At 30.6% G+C, this 18,974-nt stretch overlaps 1 protein-coding gene and 1 long non-coding RNA gene across 10 annotated transcripts in view; both read right to left on the bottom strand.

The window, feature by feature from the left end:
- chas (chascon) overlaps positions 1-18,974 on the bottom strand; it is a 223,328-nt gene that overhangs the window by 45,563 nt on the left and 158,791 nt on the right. For all 9 annotated transcript variants that reach the window (XM_088225472.1, XM_088225318.1, XM_088225085.1 and 6 more), the window contains 2 exons: positions 8,913-9,068; positions 6,737-6,838 (listed from right to left, as the gene is read on the bottom strand). In XM_088225472.1, coding sequence (XP_088081598.1) covers positions 6,737-6,838; positions 8,913-9,068 — 258 coding nt within the window. The remainder of the gene's footprint in view (positions 1-6,736; positions 6,839-8,912; positions 9,069-18,974) is intronic.
- On the bottom strand, positions 2,114-4,511 carry LOC148285788 (uncharacterized). Its single transcript, XR_015822231.1, has 2 exons — positions 3,108-4,511; positions 2,114-2,977 (listed from the first exon to the last, which is right to left on the bottom strand). It is a non-coding gene; the product is annotated as an uncharacterized LOC148285788 (long non-coding RNA).

Below are 18,974 nucleotides of genomic sequence, written 5' to 3'. Positions count from 1 at the left end.
ACATGCCTTTTGTCCTACAGGGCACGAAACGTCTTGTTTTTTTGTAATTTAATATACGCATATTTTAAACCCTTGTAGAATCAATTATAATACCATTATAATCGTGAAAGAAGACAAATGTGATTATGTAAAAACTTATATTCTCATATAAATTATAAAATTTATTGAAAATATTAGTTATAAAATCTTGATTGACCATCGAGCGCTTTTGCCGGATATGACATCTTCAAAAATGGAGCCTTCGCTAGATGATTTCAACGGTTTAAACCAAGGATCCATTGTGTTGATTATTTATAAAAAGGAATCAATAAACATCCATAGAAAAACATTAACTATGTTTAGACATGTAGATAGGTACTGCCTGTGATTTTGAAATTGCGAATTTCGTCAAAATTTAAAAGGCAATAGAGGCAATTTGGAAAACCCTTAGGTAATTTTTTTTAGCATTGCAACACTCTACTTTTAATTACTTTGTATTTACAAGTAAATACATATGCCTTATGTGCGTTTCGGTACACATGGCATAGCAACTCAAAAAACAGTAACAGGTTTAAGATGTGAAAACGGAGTTGGCAGCCAGCCAATTGGAAGGTGGATGACCTAAAGATATATTGGCTATATAAACCGTTGTATAGACTATCGAAGAGTGGTATAAAATAAATACAATGGGGTACTTACACAAGCAAAGCAGAGTTGCGCAGAATACCAATACTGGCGGTAAATGAAAACTCAAAGCCGGGACAGCGCAACGGGTCCGAACGAAAATGAACCAGTTTGAGAGATATTCTTGTCAAACAGGAAACGAAGAGAATTATATAGAAATACTACTCACTGGATTGGCGGTCGAAGTGTTAAAATTATGCTCTATTATATTGCGTTAATTTTGGGAAATTTAAAAAAAATATTTTGACAACACAGTTGTTATTTTGATGAGAATAAATATCAGCCTGTATGCAGATTATGTGCACAAGTTTTTGAGATTTATTTATTCTTATTTATTTATTGATACATATTTTAATATTTCATAAACTTTTTGTACACTTTGCCCAGCTAACATGGGTAAATACCCCGTTCCAAGCTAGGCAATTACATTTTAATACATATAATTATTTACAAATGAAAAGAAAGAACAGACATATACATTTACATACATTTATATTCGTACATACATATATATGCATACATATATATATATATATATATATATATATATATATATATATATATATACATATACATACATACATACATACACACATATATACACACATACACACATCCATGCACATACACATACATACATAAAGTATACAAAATCTAATTAATATATGCGAATCTTCATGATTGCTTTTTGATTTTTTTTCATTATTTTGTATAATGTATTTTATTTTCAACGTCGAGTAAGAATCCCCGATCCGCAGCATGCATCAACCTCTTTGACTCCCTATGACCAATGCCATGAAAGAGCGAGGTCAACACTTTCCTCAACTTAACAACACTCCCGCTTTTCTACGATTCTGGCAAAAAAATATGTACCTTTTTGCCAACATGATAGCGTTGCCTCGATGCCAGAACAGTGTTGACCCCTTCACTTGGTATCAGATCCCTATTAAAGTATCTTGTATTATGGTTGTGGTTGACTTTTTTGATTGTTTAAGTGGTTTTGCTATTTTTTTTATTGTTCAAATTAAAGTCGTTCGTTTTTGTCATTTAAACGGTGCCTTCGAGCATGGATACATCTGTGACTAAGCGGACAACCACACTATAACCATTCTGTATTGACCAGAAGATTTATCACACACAAACCCAATTGAAAATCTATGGGCAATTTGTAAGAATAATCTCGCAAAGTCGATTGCACTGTGGCGGGGAAGCTTATTTCACCCATAATTCAGTAATGGTTTCGATGTGAGAAATTGATGTCTACATGCCAAAACCTTTTCAATAAAATGTTTTATCGAGGCTAAAAGAGGTCATAAATATTTATTTGTAGTATTTGGTACCAATTTTTTTTTTTGATAGCAAATAATGTATTTTCCCAAACTGTTCATCTTGTTTCAATTGATATAAAGATTTAAAATTTTAACAATAGGTGCCATCTTTTACTTTTCAATTTGTTTTTCATTAGTAGTTGTGTGGTATATTTATAGATTATGATTATTACATTTTACATTCACAATATTTTTTGCACCACAATTAGCCAAAAAGCCCAATTACGTGGTGTTTAACAGCAAAAAACACCCAGGGTGAAAACAATCGCATTTTTTTTGTGTTCACACCGGGAATCAAATCCCGATCCTTCTGAACACCATGGAGACTACCGTATATTATTGACTTTATTAATAAGGCTGAGTTTTCTAACATATAACAGTCGGCAATGAAATATTATATTAATGCATTAAAATACAATAAATTGTGGAATTTACTTCGGTCGTGCAGTCTTAAGCACACACTTTTTGTTGTTGTTGTAAGAATCACACTAAGATTTTGTTACTTTGAAGAATTCCCCAGCTCTTAGCTATTAATTATCTTACAATTATAACCGCAGCCCCGAAGTGCACTGCGTAAGTCTAAATTTAACTATTTTGACTTATGAATACATTAACATATTACAACAGAGATGAAAAACATTTAAGATAAGGTAATGTAGAAGTCTAAGCATCTACAGGGCTTATGACCTGTCAATGGCTGGTTTAAGTGGCCACTTTACACACTGTGTAAAATTCACCATTCTGCCCATATTTGAACATCTATATTCCTTTGATTCTTTCATCTGTTGATGTTTGTGAAGTTAAAGAGCTGAAACCTTTATTTATGCGGGTGAGATTCATTAAATTAAATTATTTCACCTACATACTAGGCAACGCCTAAAAATGTAATTTTTTAAATTTCTATACTTCTTCATGGACCAGGTGGATTTATCAACAATACTTTGAGTTTGTTTAAATTTTTGTAGACAAGGACTGGATTCAACTCCCTGGAAAGCTGTTTTTTTTAACATATTACAACAGAGATGAAAAACATTTATATCTCTGTTGTAATATGTTAATATAAACAGCTCCCCAGGGAGTTAAATCCAGTCCTTGTGTACGAAAATTTGGACAAACTCAAAATATTGTTTATGAACACAGTTTGAAAATTTGTTATTCTTCCTTAGAACACTCACGCATCTCTACGACTTTTTGAGCGATATATACTACAAACTTCAGTATTATTTCAAAGTAACTAAGGTACAAATACGTCAATTATGACAATAGTTTGTATACCCAGTAAATCGTGTGTTCATTCGTGTCGTGAATAGATTTTTGAATCTTAAATGTTGCCAGAGTTTAACGACATTAGTTGAATTGTTTCGCAAATGAACCCATTAATTATTTGGTTGGTAAAAAATACGATAGTAGATTGTAAGAAAGCAGCCTGAAACAGGTTTGCTGGTTTTGTTTAACTAGTTCAAGAATGTTATTTAATTATGTAACTACTGACTTTAACTGCTTGTCGTTTATAACAAAGTCTCAATTTGTTGAATTTACATAATTATGTAGGTATTTTAAAAAGATCTTGCAATTTTTTTCATTTCGAAAAGGGTTGGAAATGTTTGAAAATTGTGCTAAACAAATAGGTAGTTACTTTATTTGTGTAAATACTTTAAGTTGAATTTAATTTTTAAAAAGTAACAACCATTCTTGCAGAAGCAAATAATGGAGGTGCAAACGGTTTTATTGTTTTGCATCTATGTCGGAAGAGCTTTTGTTTTCCCACTCCTTACGTTTCGCGTATTTTATGCCTCTTCTTTGGTCGGTGTACTTTAAACAATTTGATTTATACATCAAGAAAAAGTTTCGTTATTATTTTTAAAAAACGTTTTTTTTTGTTCAGGAGGGTCGTAGAAGGGTGAGGTTGGTCTTATTTGAAAAGGGAGGTCTTAAAAAAAAATTCCCACGTCGTCAGTAAATTTCACGGGGGAAAACCAACGCATTATTAACAATGAAAATAAGTTCAGGTTCACATAACTACAATGTTTTGAATTGTTTACCGTTAAGGATTATTACATAAATAACTCTTATCTACAAATTGATGTGCGTCTTCTAAGTAAATTAGGCGGATACTTATTAATAGGCAAATTGCGTAACGAGATGGGAGTCTATAAACTATCAGTTATTTGATACAGCGGATTTTCTCACCGCCAAATTGGCAAGTCCAATTGCCTGTTTTGTTCGCGATTCTTCTCACATTCGTTATGAGAGAGAAACTTTCTTTCTGGGGCTCTGTTTTCGACGGTAATTGTTAGGCCTTGCAGACAATGGAGCGGGGACGCAGGTGGCAATGAAACCGAAAGTTTTCTTCTGGACCCGTAATTTATTACTTCACATACCTATTGTGTGCAACTGACAGAGCACGATAGTGTTTTCCTATCGACTTTAACCAATGGCGGCTTTCTCGCTTACCCGTTGGGTCAATGTCCCCCTAAAACGCATTGCCAAAAAAATCCCGAAATTTTATTTCTGCATTACAATGAGGAAATTCAGTGTTGTAAAAAAAAACAAATTGTAAGAATACTATCAAACTAACCCATTTATTAAAAAAAATATATATTCATATCTTCACAATGATATTTTCAATTCTTGTAATTTTAAAATCATTCTGTTTGCGACATTACGAACTGTCATCAGTGAGTGGAGCTGACATTAAAAAGGAAACCCCGTACGTGGAAATACGTTAAATATGGCGTGTATACACCACTGACTAATAGAGTCTCTTATACGGAGTCATTCTATAATTATCAACCACGAAGCTAGCTACAGTTAACAGCAATACAGCGGGGTTTAGGTACCTCGGTCGAGAATTGCATGCGCAAACCGAAACCGTCCGTTACACTTTGTTATTAAAGTAAAAACCAAACCAAAACTTTAGAACGCTGTTGTTCTATGCAATAGAGCTTATTTTTAAGCAGGAGTGACCTTTTACTTTGAGATGACGACACACAATTAATGACTATTCTAAACAGCTGTTGACCAGAACCTGCGTCGTTTTAAAGCAGCTTGTTTTCATCAAAATGTATTTTTATTATTTTGTTCATATATTTTCAAGAAACTTTACTCTACAATAAAATTAAATTCTCTATTTTTTACCGAGTGAAAGAAAATACTTTTAATATCCAATTTCCTGCAGCACTAAACTTCCCCACTATAAAAGTAGATCGATTAAAACACAATTAACTTTATATTAACGTTTCCCATTACGTAAAAGAAAAAAACCATTCTTCATTACAGGAATGACGTCTTACTATGATGTCCTTTCTATTTTTGGTAAATTAATAATCCAAAAAATAATAAAATATGCAGCGTTTTCAATGAGTGCCATATAAAAATGAATAATAAATATGATTTTTGACATATTTCTTCAATATTATTTATTAAATCAAAGAAAATATTACTCTGTAAGTGCAAAAAAAAATGTTGTTTTTAATTTTGTAATTAAGATGTTACGAATTGCTTTAGGTTTCTTACTTACATTTTCTCCGAAGTGGAGTAAGAGGACATCATCAGACACCAACATAAATTTCAAATTCATTTTTTTTTTTTAAATCACGATCTGACTTTAAATCGAACCCAATGGCCTCATTAATTATGTTAGTGTCTAAGCTATACTATCTACACCATTGAGTCCAGGTAAAAATGTTTTTATTTTATTTTGATTCTACGTATTTATTACTGAAACAATTTACAAAAAAAAAATGTGTGTAAAGCTAGCATCTTATCACTAACTAGAACGTACAGCAACGCCTATTCGTATCGTTAAATTCTTGAGCAAAACATTGTAAATAATAAAACAATATAATACAGAATTTTGTATCTATTGCATAAACCGTTTTAAACTTTCAACAACGTGCTTCTTAAATCCAAAATTTGTTTAAAAAAACGTCAAATCCGATTATTAATTAAACTGTTTTAAGAAATATCTTATTTTGGCCTATTTTACAGCAATTTCTGTTTTTTATTATGTTTTATGATTTGAAAAAATGTGTCTATCTCATTTTCGATTACTTTAGCCGCCACTGAGCATAGCACCTAAACAAGTCATGAAAATAAAAGGCCAATTAAACGCTAAACAGCATTAGGTGTTAAAATAATATTTGTTCATTTTTTTCCAAATTAAAAAATGAGCACCGAAAATAAAACAAAATAGTAATAGTTACGTCATTCAAAAGTAATTTTCTGTTCTGCAAGATATTGTATTTGCATTCAGACTTCTCATATTATTTTATTTGATTGAGGCCTTCAAAACAAAATGTCAAGTAGATATTTGCGCAGTGTACGGTAAAGATGCTATAAATTATTAACTAATTTGTTGCAAAATGTGAACGAGAATACATTATTGAGTAATTTGTTGTATTTTTTTTGTTATGTCCTCTCGTGTTCTTTATTTGGAAAAAAAAACGGACACAATTTATGTTGACACCCTAATCTGTGGTTCGTTATTCTAATTGTCTTACTAATTTTGTTGTCTTATACCCATGAAACTAACGATTGCTACATCTATTTTTGATGTAAGAACAGTTATTTTGTGTTTTTTTTTCACAAACTAGGGTAAATACAAGCATTTTTGGTGTCATTTATTACCTTGTGTGTGAAAATAGCAATTGATACATAAATTTTTGGTGCAACAGTTGTTATTTGATGTAATAAAAAATCACTTTATTTCGGTCTTTATAAAAATAAAAGTGGTGGGTACTCACTTCTTCATCGGGCAAATCTTCGTCGTTCAGTTCTTCGTGTTCGGTAGTTACTTTAGATTCTGTCAAAATTCGTCCATCCGGCTGTACTGCTCGTGATTCTTCCTAAAATTTAAATAACGCAAGTGAATTTAATTATTTTCTTCACCAATTTAACACTATCATTATGTATTAGGTATTAAAATAATTTACATGTGTGTAGTTTCTTTGGAAATCAACAGCCTTCGTGATCATGAGAATAAAAATAATGTTTAATGTAAGAACAATGCTGATTGTACAATTTCATAATTAAATAATAATACCTAAAAACGTTGTATTTAAATTTACTGAAACAATTCATTTCAGCAATCAAATAATTTCTTGATATATTGAAATCAAAATCAGACCAAAAGTACTGGTATTTCATTATTGGGTACCCATACGTAAATGCTTCTATATATTTCCATTTTCCCTGTGTAAGTCACTCTGTCAGTCTCCCAGCACAACAGCTAGTCTCTTTTTTGGAAAGTTACACTTATAATATTGACTAAATGTAAAAAATAGATTGTATTAGAAAAAAAACATGTATCTTTTTATGTAACTATATTAATCAATAATGAACAAACCCAGGTTTGTATTGACAAGATTTTTTTAAAAAGTGAATTCGAACTTAGATTAAACTTAACGTATTTAAAAACATTAAGTGGCGGTAGATTCGATAGGAAAAGCTAATTGCTCGTATGTCCGTATAATTACAAATTCCTTTATTATTTATTTTATGAATGTTACTTTGAAACTTTAGTAAGATTGATTGTTTTTAACATACTTTTTTTCTTTCCATTATCAACCATATACTTGATCTCTATGTAAAAAAAATAAAATAATCTGTATTTGCTAATTATTTATTGTTGGGCATTTAAAATTATTTATTAAAACTTTAAAGCAAACTTATATTTTTATAAGGCACCTTTTTTTCATTAACATAAATAACGCTTTTTATCCGAGTTATTTTCTGGGATACCTAAATTAAAAAATCATATTCTCACATTATATTTTAAAACATGAACCCTTGAAATATTGCTGAAAAATCCCTCCGGAAACGGAGCTGTAACGTCGTGCTATATTGAGCTATCTTACGTCAAAATATTTTTAAAAACATGTATTAACAATGCAAACTTGACACAATTATTTGTTATAGTTTAATGATATGTTTTCCATTAGTTGTTTAATATAATTTAGGCCCGCTATAGCAAAACGCGACTTCATTTTTTTTAATAAGAGAGATCTATCAAGTCTTGTATTCTATGTAGACTCACGTGACAGGGTTAAATAAAATACTCGCTGCACTTATTGATCAACCGGTTATTGTTTTCAGCCTCTAACAGTTAAAATATATGAATTGAAGAAAACAATTTTATTTTTTATTTTTATTTCAATGTTTACCAAACAATGTATAATAAGACATACGCATACTATACATAAAAATCTGTTGTTTGTTAAAAAAAATCGTCAGTTTCAATAATTATTTAAGGAGCCTTCGTGAATTTTATCGCAAGATTTTTTTAGCTGCGCAAGAATTTATAGTATTGGTGTGATGATGGATGATTCATCAGCAACATTCTATAGACACATGTTCCGATACTTAAAGACGAACAATTTATTATTTATTATTAACGAGCTGTCAACTTTTATTACACCTCAGTATGTGTAAATGAGAAAATGATTACGATAGGATAATGTTTTATCGAAAACTCTGTTGGGAGTCTGATAAAAAAAAACTTTAGATCAGTAAATCAAAGATACGAAGATGTAATAATGATTGCAGAATAATTAAAACACGATATAATGGTCCTTCCTCTCAGTTATCAGAATTGGCGAAATATATGTTTATGTAATAATTTATCATTTTTGTTTTTGCCATTATTTAATTATGTACGTACATTTAATATGTGTACAGGGCTCTTGGCTTCATATAGTTCGAGATACGTTGTTATTATTATTTTGTAATATATATGTATTTGTATGATTAAATGATAATAATAAATAAAATTATCACTGGGAGCATTTATAATAATTATTGAAAATTATTTCATGCTTGACAATGGTCCTAAATTTCATAAAGTCTAGTAAAACTTATATTTCGACTTTTATTAAAAATTTCTAGTATAAAGAGAAAAATATGCCCGAGTTTTTTTTTTACCTTGTCTTCGGTGTCGATAGTTTTCTTAGTTTTAGTTGACTCGTGTACCAGACGTGGCCCTTGTGCCACGAGGGCCTTAGATAGTTCTTGTTCAGTGCAGGCTTTTAGGGCCTCCCTTATGTCCTCACCCCCACTCGAGACAGCCTTCAGGTAAGCCTAGAAAGCAATTTGAAAAATATGTTAATTAATTTTATGCGGTGTGCGTCTTTGATATTGAAATGTACATGGCTGATTTCTGGTAGTATATAATATTATCCATATATACTGAAAGAGATCAGTTTTTATGTTACAATTTTTTTACCAGAGCGAGATTTCATGTACTATTTTACGCACCCAGTTGCCGTCCAAATGCAAGCCAGAGTTTACTCATAAATATTTCTACACATATTTTCGGCATATTTTTCTGTACATGTCGGCAGTTATCTGCTTTCTATTTATTAGCTATTTATTATTTATGTTATCCTACCTGATATTCAAAGTATACATAACGTTATGGGTTAAATAACTCTTAAAGTAGTGCTGACTTCAACTGAGGACCGTTTTCACAAAACAAATACGTACATAAAAAAAGATTTTTTACGAAAATCGATTCTTCTATATTAGATCTATCGATTAATGAAATAATATTTTGGCAAAACAATATATGTGCAAAGTTGCAACGAGTCTGGTTGGAATGGATTATCATTTAATTCTGTAATAATATAAAAATATTTCACCAAAAACAAACCTATACATAGATACTCGTATAAAGAATATAACAAAAAATACAGTTGATAAAGATTTCACGCAAAAGTAAACATACATGTTATATTTCTAACACAAATCAACTTTTCTATACATTCCTATCACAAAATATGTAGATGTATCATTTTTGTGAAAATTCAGAAAGTTTGGATTTTTTTATAAATAGCTCTACTTCTTATATTGATTTCCAAATTACTATTTACAATACACCGCAAGAAGAAGAAGAAAAAGTACTACTAATAAGGATACTATTAAATATTTCATGAATGCTAACTTTATTTATTTCTTAACTCTTTTTTATCCAACAAAGAAGATAAAGAAATAAATTGTTGTTTATAATTGGTTGAATTTTTTCACGATCGATGCAATCTTCGGATCAACAAGTTTCACTTTTTACGTATTGCATTTTGAGATGCAAATATTTTTTTTGTTTAATGTTAAACTAACTCTCAATTTCATAACCAAACAAGCGTGAATTTTTACAAATCGGTAGCAAAATAACCTAGCAATGGAGATATTTCAATATTCACAAATAATGATGCAGCGCGTCTTCTTTCCAGACTAATAGTATTTATATGATGCATGTAATTCGGTCGATATGCTGTTTGAATGCAAATCAACAGACTACATTTGTATAGCGAGAGTTGTGTTTCTATTCAAGGAAACAGGAAAAATAAATATATCATGTTACTTTGCAGTCTGTACATAACTACACCAAAATTATTAATAATGGGTTGTTTAAAAATATTGTTTAAAGAGAGCTAATTTTCGACAAGACTTGTGACGTTGTAAGTCTTGGTCCGTCAGTGTTTTTTAATACATTGATCTCTTCGTTTGATTATATATCTAATTGAATTTCCGGCCACTTTACCCACTCTTATAAATAATATTGGAAACGACAATATAGAAATATTTTTTATATCCCTATTGCTATCTTTTTCCCCGAAACGGTGTCATTTACACGCTTCACCTCAAAGTGTTACTAAATAATTGATCTAAGCATTATTTCAAATGACTTAGTATAAAAATTATGCCCATCAGTTTTATATCCTTGCCATCTTTGTAGGGCCACCAAGCAAGTTACACCAAAAAAAGTTTTTGTTGATTTGTTTTATCATTTTATCTTCCCATGTCGACGAAAACGCAAGAATAATATCAGAATATACTTTTTTACATAACTTTTTGTGGCGCAACGGGTCCTGAATATTCCAAACAATTCACGCCAGTTATTATTTTGATTAACTTTGGACTGCGTTTGATAGTTAAATTATGAAAAATATTAAGATTGTGAATCAGACTTATACTAAAAAGGAAATATACTATCGTAGTTTACAAATTTACTATTTACAGTACCTGTAAATAGTACAAATTTGTAAAACACGTTAGATAATGTCGCGATCAGCTGAAAACATTTATCCTGTACATTTCAATAGAAATGTGAAACGAATGTACCATTATAAAAACAAAAAGGGTACAAAATCTTTATTTTATTTTTTCTTTTATTTTGTTTTTTTTTGCATTGAAAGAAAATATTGGTTTTAATAATTCACAGTTTTACTTCGATATTTTAATGGCTTTTTTTAGTAAATAGCGCGTGAAATGATGTTATAGCTGTGTTAAAAACGTGTTATTTACTTGTTTTACATAATTTCATTGATGTACCTACAAGTAAAAAAACCTTATTTTACATTTCAAGCGAAAAGCTAAATCTAAAGACGTTTCATAATTTAATCAGAAATAATCGCATTTTAAGACGAAATAAAGTGGAAACTTGGTATAATATAAAGTGATCAAAGCCTCTGTTCCCATCTGCGTCTGCGTTAGCGAATCAACGAACTCTTTCAATACACCTAGATTATTTTTTGTTCCTTCGCATACTTGGATACTTAATGATCTCCACGTTAATGGAACGATTCAGAACAGCCATTATATCATCTTGCAGCGGTGCCAATTAGATTTTGAAGCGCGTAGTCGCCTCACAAAAAGCATAATACGATAACCTTGGACATTACGTGACTAGTCTTTCTTCACTAATGTTAGATTACGCCACAAACAAAAATACAAAACACAAAGACACTCGAGGAAAGGCGTTTATAACGCCTTGGGAACAGAAGAATAAGGTACGAGATACTAAATAGACCGAAGAATTTTGCATTACTGAGAGCAAAGATGCCTCGAAAACAAGCAAGTGTAGTTAAAGCTCTTAGAGGGCATCCGCATTACATGTAAATATGTGGCCCAGCCGACCGAATCTATCACCGGAGGTTGTTTCTTTTTTTTGTCTTTATACATTACTTCTAAAGTAACTACCGCGCACCAAAAATTCTTCTCAAATAACTCATCTCAAAACTCGATAAATGGCTGTTTTAGACCCTTGTATGAAGCTCGCCGTTTAATGCTAATAGTTTGTCGTTTGTTTGTAGGACACACAGAGATTCACAAGCGACAGAAAAGTTTAAGGAAAGTTCTATTTGTGGACACTAAATGCTCCCTTTGTGGACACGAAATAACGATAATGCAGCCACGCACAAATCTCATAAACATTCTTCAATTTTTACAAACGTTAAAATTAACATAACAGTTGAACGAGGTTAAATTCTTATGCACGATTTGGTATAAAGTACCACTTTGATCATTTATAATCCAAAAATAAAAACATTAAGCGTTTGGCTTTCATTTCTTTCAAAAGTACATAGGAACTTCAAACGAAAACAAAACATTTATTTCTTGTGAATATAAGTGTTTATTCCACTAAAAATCACTTATAAAAACGTTCATCATAATAAACTTATATTTTCTCCTCTTCGAGTTTTTTATGACGATTTCGTGATTGGAAGAAAATCAGTCCATGGCTTTAATAGTTCAAATACTTTTCACTTCACCACAAAACAAATGCATTAAGTGTATTTCTTTTTAGTTTGATGTTTATAAAAAAAATACTCTTTATTTAATTTTAATGTTCTATTTGACTATACGATACAACAGTAAACATTGATTTGAGAGGGATCTCACTAGGATAACCTGTTCCAAAGAGTGTACAGTGTTTTAAAATTTATTTACATTGTTGAAATATCACTCAAATGTTTATTTTATTTTATAAGTACTAAAATGTTTCAGGCAGATTCTGATTTTAAAAAAAGACACTTTACAATACTTACATTCTTTGGTTTTTTTAAATTGAATTTTTATTAATTCCATTGATTTTGCAATGTTGAATGAAATAAAATAAAATCAGTACCTGTAATAACAACCCGCTACGCTTCGTTAGAGGTTTGTCAGCAGGTAGGAATGAAAGGACATCAAAAAAAAATGTGCAATACTCCGCAACACCCAGATTAGTAGAGAAAAAACTTTGTCAAATATTCACTTGCAACTGGCGGGAATCGAGCCCGCGACGCAAGTTTCACGGTTGGCCGTTTTAACCAGCTGCCCACGGTGCCTGTCTGATGAATTTAAATCAAACTAATCTACGTTTAATATAATAATAATTAGATGAATTCGTGTCTTGTTTGAATGCAATAATAAAAACGGACATAAAAAATATGTATGATGAAATGAAAATCATAAATAAATGTGGAATGAAACTGAATTCAATATTCTTATTATTACAATTAAAATGAAATTCTCATTTTATGTAAATAAGCATAATTGTACTAGAAATAAGAAGGCAGTTATAACTTAGAATCAAACGAAGTATAAATATTTCTACTTTGAATTATGTTGCTTTTTTCTATAGTTACTTATTGGTTAGTTATTTCCAGTTTCTGCACTTGTGGTTTATTTATCAGCTCTCTAAGACTATCATTACGTGTAAGTATAGCGCGGTAAATTCTCAGATTTGAACCGAAAATAAGGAAGAGAAGAGCCCTATGGGGAATAATAAGTAGTTATGAACAATGGTGCAACACCATAACCATTGGCATACTTAAAAGATGTATACAAATGATATTAGCAACGTCCGCAGCTATTGTAAAAGCAAAAACATACCTACTACAAAATAACAAGCGTATACTAAACGTCGCATCACGGATCACTATAGCATATTATTCTAACTTCTCTTGTTTCAATATACATGGTGAGAATCAATTATTATGAATTAAATATTTCAATTTCTCTGCTTGTTAATTTGATTGAAAAATTATCGATTTTTCAAGGCATTCTACGAGCTTGAAATGCGATTAGTACAGAGAAATAAAAATAGTTCAAGTAAAGGGCCGTCATCTTCATTTATTAACATATTTAAATTCGATCAGTAATAATTTAGAGCTACATCAACTATAGAACCATCAATTATAATTTAGCAGTTCCTAATTTATTTTTCGTTTTTTCTTCTCATGTTCTAACGAGTCAAAACTAAATTACAACTATGTAACATATACTTGAAAATTTAGTTGGTATCTACATATATTTTAAAAGTACAGGACCTGACATGTATTCATAAGTATGAAAATTGAACAATTGTTTTCAGGCGTAGCAAAAGATGCGAAATAACTTAATAAAATGAATTTCATCATAACAATGAAGGTTTTAACTATTTAACTTCACTAAAATTAACAAATATAAAAATTTCACATGTATAAATCACTACATTATAGGGCTCCCCTGAGAATCTTTCATTTCTCAACCCAAGAGCTAACAAACTGAGTAAGTAATCTTAAATTCCTACTGATTTTAGCTGTGTCAGGATTCCAGACTAGTCTGGTAACATCCATCAGACCGTTCAACATTATTAAAATCAACGGATAGAAAAATATAATTAATATGGATTTTCAAACACAGGCAAAATTGATAATATTACACAGTTTGTAAAGTGGCCACTTAAACCAGCCAATTGACAATGACAGGTCATAAACTCGGTAAATGCGTTGGCTTTCGTATTTCATTCTCTGAAATGTTCTCCATCTATGTGAAGGTCTGATATTTATACTCCTATCCAATTTCGATTTCTGCAAATGCGAACAATTAGCACATATTAACTCCTCTAGCACGTACTAACGTAAATACAGCAAGAAAATAGAAACAATTGAAAAGAAGGATGTTGAAAAAATGAGACTGGACACAAAAAAAACTTCCAACATGCTGGAGAGAGATTATCATCTTGATCGCCCAAGCCGAGGCGTAATTTGCAACTACCGGAATCACAAAAGCCAGGACAAAATTCTTCACGGTCGCCGTACCTATGAATCTAGAATCACTCATCAACTCAATCACAGTGGCCGCACTTGTCAGTAATTACCGACGCGAAATATTTCTGTTTTTTTAATATGTTTGTTACGGGCTTTTAATCGACGTGATTAACATCTGTGATTGACCACTAGGATAATAAGCGACGCGACGTTCGCAGGGCAAAGGACTAGGTAAAGTGGATGACCGTCTTTGCGATTTCTCGTGTGTTAACGACCCAAAAAATATTTCTACCCAATCTACGTGCATGTAGTTTTGCATCCAATAAAATAATCGCAATTACAATAAAAGTCATAATTAATCTGCCATAAAGTATGATTTATTATGACATTTAAAGTGCAATCAATTTTCTTTGAGTGAACAGATTCGGTAGCAAAAAAAGACGGACATTCTTTAAAAATTAATTCATAACATTAAGTATTGGCTATTTTTTGTACACTGACCTTTTTCATAATATTTCTAGAGCAATATTTCGGTATAAAATTCGCTGGCTGTTTTAGCAAATCATTTTGTTAATTTATTGTAGGGGTATAATTTATTTGTATTTTTTCCATACAAACTACAAATTTGTTTTTTAATATATCTACATCTAAAATAAATTCAATTAAATCGTCAGTTCTGATATTTTTATGTTAACAGAATTCTTAAAATTGTGATTTTCTCTAGTTAAAATATTTTTCAATAAACTATTTCATGTCGGGAGTTGAACTTGAGTCCTCTCGCATGGTAGGCAAATGCGCTAATCATAAGACTATGAGGCGAACGTCCCCCCATAAGCGAAAATGTATTTTTATTCCACCAAGACACGAAGCAAGGAACAAAATCATCTAAAAATCAACCCATAAAAACTTCCAGTTTCAATGAATGCTGATTTTTAATTTAAATTTTCTTTTATCTCACCTACAGTATTATAAAATCATGCTGTATTTTAGGACTATCTACATGGATAGATACTCTGTTTGATCACTTGAATGGTAAGCTGTTTGACGGTCGTCTTGACTTTTTGACTCGGTATAAGGGGGGTCCGACGATGTCGTTTTTCCCACTTTCTATTTGTGATTCCACTAACATCTTGGCGTTTTCTCTTACTTAAATAAATAAATATATATCGTTTATATTTGCATCTCCAAATACAGAAAATAGTTTATTTTGATAATATTATGTTTGCTAATACGGGTCAAAATGGACGGAAAAATCTTTATTCCTAATGAATTTTCATATCAGGCGTATCATAATTTTTATGTATTTTACAATACAGATATTTGGTTTTATTTGGTATTTTTAGTAACGCATTATAATTAATTACCAACTAAGTTTAGAGACTTCGTTGGGATACATTTTTTTTAAATAAAGGTTTCCTTAACTACATATTATAATATATATTGACTACCTTTTAACGATGTTGATGTTTTTTGTTGATATTTCTTGATTTCTCCATAGTTAATGATTTTGATAAAATTATAAATAAAGTTATCTATAAAACTTCTTGCTTAAGTTTTACTTTTTAATTATTTTAACCAACAAGCGCTTTGGCTTATAATTATATAATTTACATCTGTTTTCATTATATACATTTAAACAAAACCAAAATTCATTCAATTTTTATTACCTTGTACTTAAATTATTATAATTTTAACTCTTTTATGTCCATAATTATATCAAATCATTATTTACAACCCCTGCTTGCACTCGTATATAACATAGAGATTTGTTTAGTCTCCCACCAGTCTGACGATGCCGGTCATGATGAAACCCGGTCACTGGTAAAAATGTATAAATAAAAGTGGAATCAAACTATATACGTAATTTTATTATTATAATTAAAATGCAGTTCTACCAAGAATGTCAGTAGAAAAACTCAATCTGTTAACATCTGTATTTTAAATTACAATTATCTTTACATATATAATTCCTCTGTACGTGTGATGTCACTGAACTCCTTCTAAACGGCTTAACTGATTTACGTCCGGTTTTCAGAGAAATATAGATCTTTGCGCTGTGCGTATTCGTAAATTTTGAAATCTTCAATCTAATTTGTAAAAAATAAGTAAAGAGCAAAAATGTTTAGTTCATCGATCTACTAGGGTTGCATTCGAGGAGAACGCATTTACATAAAAATGGAAAGATGTTGTTTTTTTGTGTATGAAAAAAGTTTGTTTTTGAATATTTACAAACAGTATTTGTTTTTTGTGGATCTCCATCAGATTATTTCCTTAAATTCCTGATAATTTCTACCCGTTTATTTCTTTTGACTAGATTTTTGGTAAAACTAAAATAATATTAAATTTAATACATTTTTAAAAATGGAATTCCTACATAAGTACACCACTCTGTTGGTGAGAAGACCGGAGTTTGGCGTTTGCAAAAAGAATGCCATATTTGAAAAAATATTTATTTTACGTTTCGGCATTCAACCATAATCAAGTACCTACTTAAATTCAATATTTAAACATTTACCGTTTTCAGTTTTCGAATTTAATCACAAAAAAGTAGCTAGGTACCTACTTATCATGACGATAATTTTAAGTAAAAAGACAACTCAACGCGAAAAAAACACATTAAATATGAATCCATTACTTTGAGATAAATGTTCCTAAAGTATTTTCCCTCAATTCCGCTGTCCATTGTGATGTTGAGAAATGAAAAAAACATAAAAAATAACATAGTTTTATTTCGTATTAAAGTGTTACACAACACAAAAGTTCACTCACATGTTCTTCAAGATACATTGTTCAGGTCTGCAGAATGTACGAAAGCCTATATTCTCGTACATTGTTATGCATACAATGAACTACACTGAATTGTTAAATCCCAAAAACAATCTCTGAACTCTTGTTAAGATCAGAATACAGGTTCGTGAATACATAATCTGACAAGCACAGATAGTTTTGAAATAGAAATGTAGTAACGTATTTCTGAAATCAAAAGTTTCAGAGAGGTTATTCTCAATGGCCTAAGATGGAATTCAAATTACCTGCAATTAGGAAGTTCATTGGTTTTTTAATATTTTTTTGTTTATTAATAGACATTCAAACTACGCCAATTTTTTTTCTGTAACGTGTAATCAGTAATTTGATTTTTTTAAATTTTATCACAAGTTCTGTTCGGTTCTGATGATTGGTGAATTGGCTTCCCATAAACCGGATATATATTACAAGACTATCATTAGATGATTCGAAAGAACTAGTGACGTCGTTCAAAGTGGTTCGTTTATATTAAAATCATTCTTATTATTTTTTTCATACATTTTCGAGAAACTCCGCAGTGCAATTTAATGCTCTTATTTTTGCCGCACGTTAGAATACGTTATTTTATATCCGATTTCCCGTAGCACTGAACTTTTTTATTAATTAAAAAAAATATTAGCTTATACATATTGTATTTCATTATTCCCTTTCCGCACCTAATTGTGCATACGACACTGATTCGGTACACCAACCACAGCGTATCTTCAAATATTTTAAGTATCTCCAAATGCGTGTAGAAAAAATATATTAAATAAAAACTTGTTTTGAACACAACTGTAGTTTTGGGAAAGCACTCCTCCCATCGACGGGTGATACAAAACTTGATGGGAGTATTATTCTTGTACCTAAAAAAAATTCTTTAAAATATGACTGACCATTTACCTATAAATCGGATTGTATTTACGAATGAAACTACAAATATATATGTTCTATTTTTTACAGTTACATTATATTTATATAAATGTTATTAAATATTTGTACATAACCATTTAACGACTTTTCTATGTCTACCGGTTTCGAGACGTACCCGTCTCTTCGTCAAGACACCAATTAAACCAACATGCAAACCAACATGCAAAACCCACTATACACCTTCACCATAGTAGTTGCACAAAAATATAAAACCAACACAACATGCATTTCAATAAGCACATGCACTGATTAGTGTCCTGACGAAAAGACGGGTATGTCTCGAAACCGGTAGACATAGAAAAGTCAGTAAGTGGTTATATACAAATATTCAATATCATTTATTAAAATTTTTGACGACAAAGTTAATGCTTTAAATATTAATAATATTATATTTATACTATTTATCTCATAAAACATGATATTTTTCTGCCTAGCATGAAGGTTCGTAGCCCATGAAGGTTCGTAACCCATGAAG

The sequence above is a fragment of the Micrasema longulum genome, unplaced genomic scaffold, assembly GCF_059751315.1.
Source record: "Micrasema longulum isolate JH-2025_06_02 unplaced genomic scaffold, ASM5975131v1 h1tg000006l, whole genome shotgun sequence".
Taxonomy (NCBI): Eukaryota; Metazoa; Arthropoda; class Insecta; order Trichoptera; family Brachycentridae; genus Micrasema; species Micrasema longulum.
The sequence above is the reverse complement of the archived record's forward strand: the minus strand, read 5'-3'. Positions and strand labels throughout refer to the sequence as shown.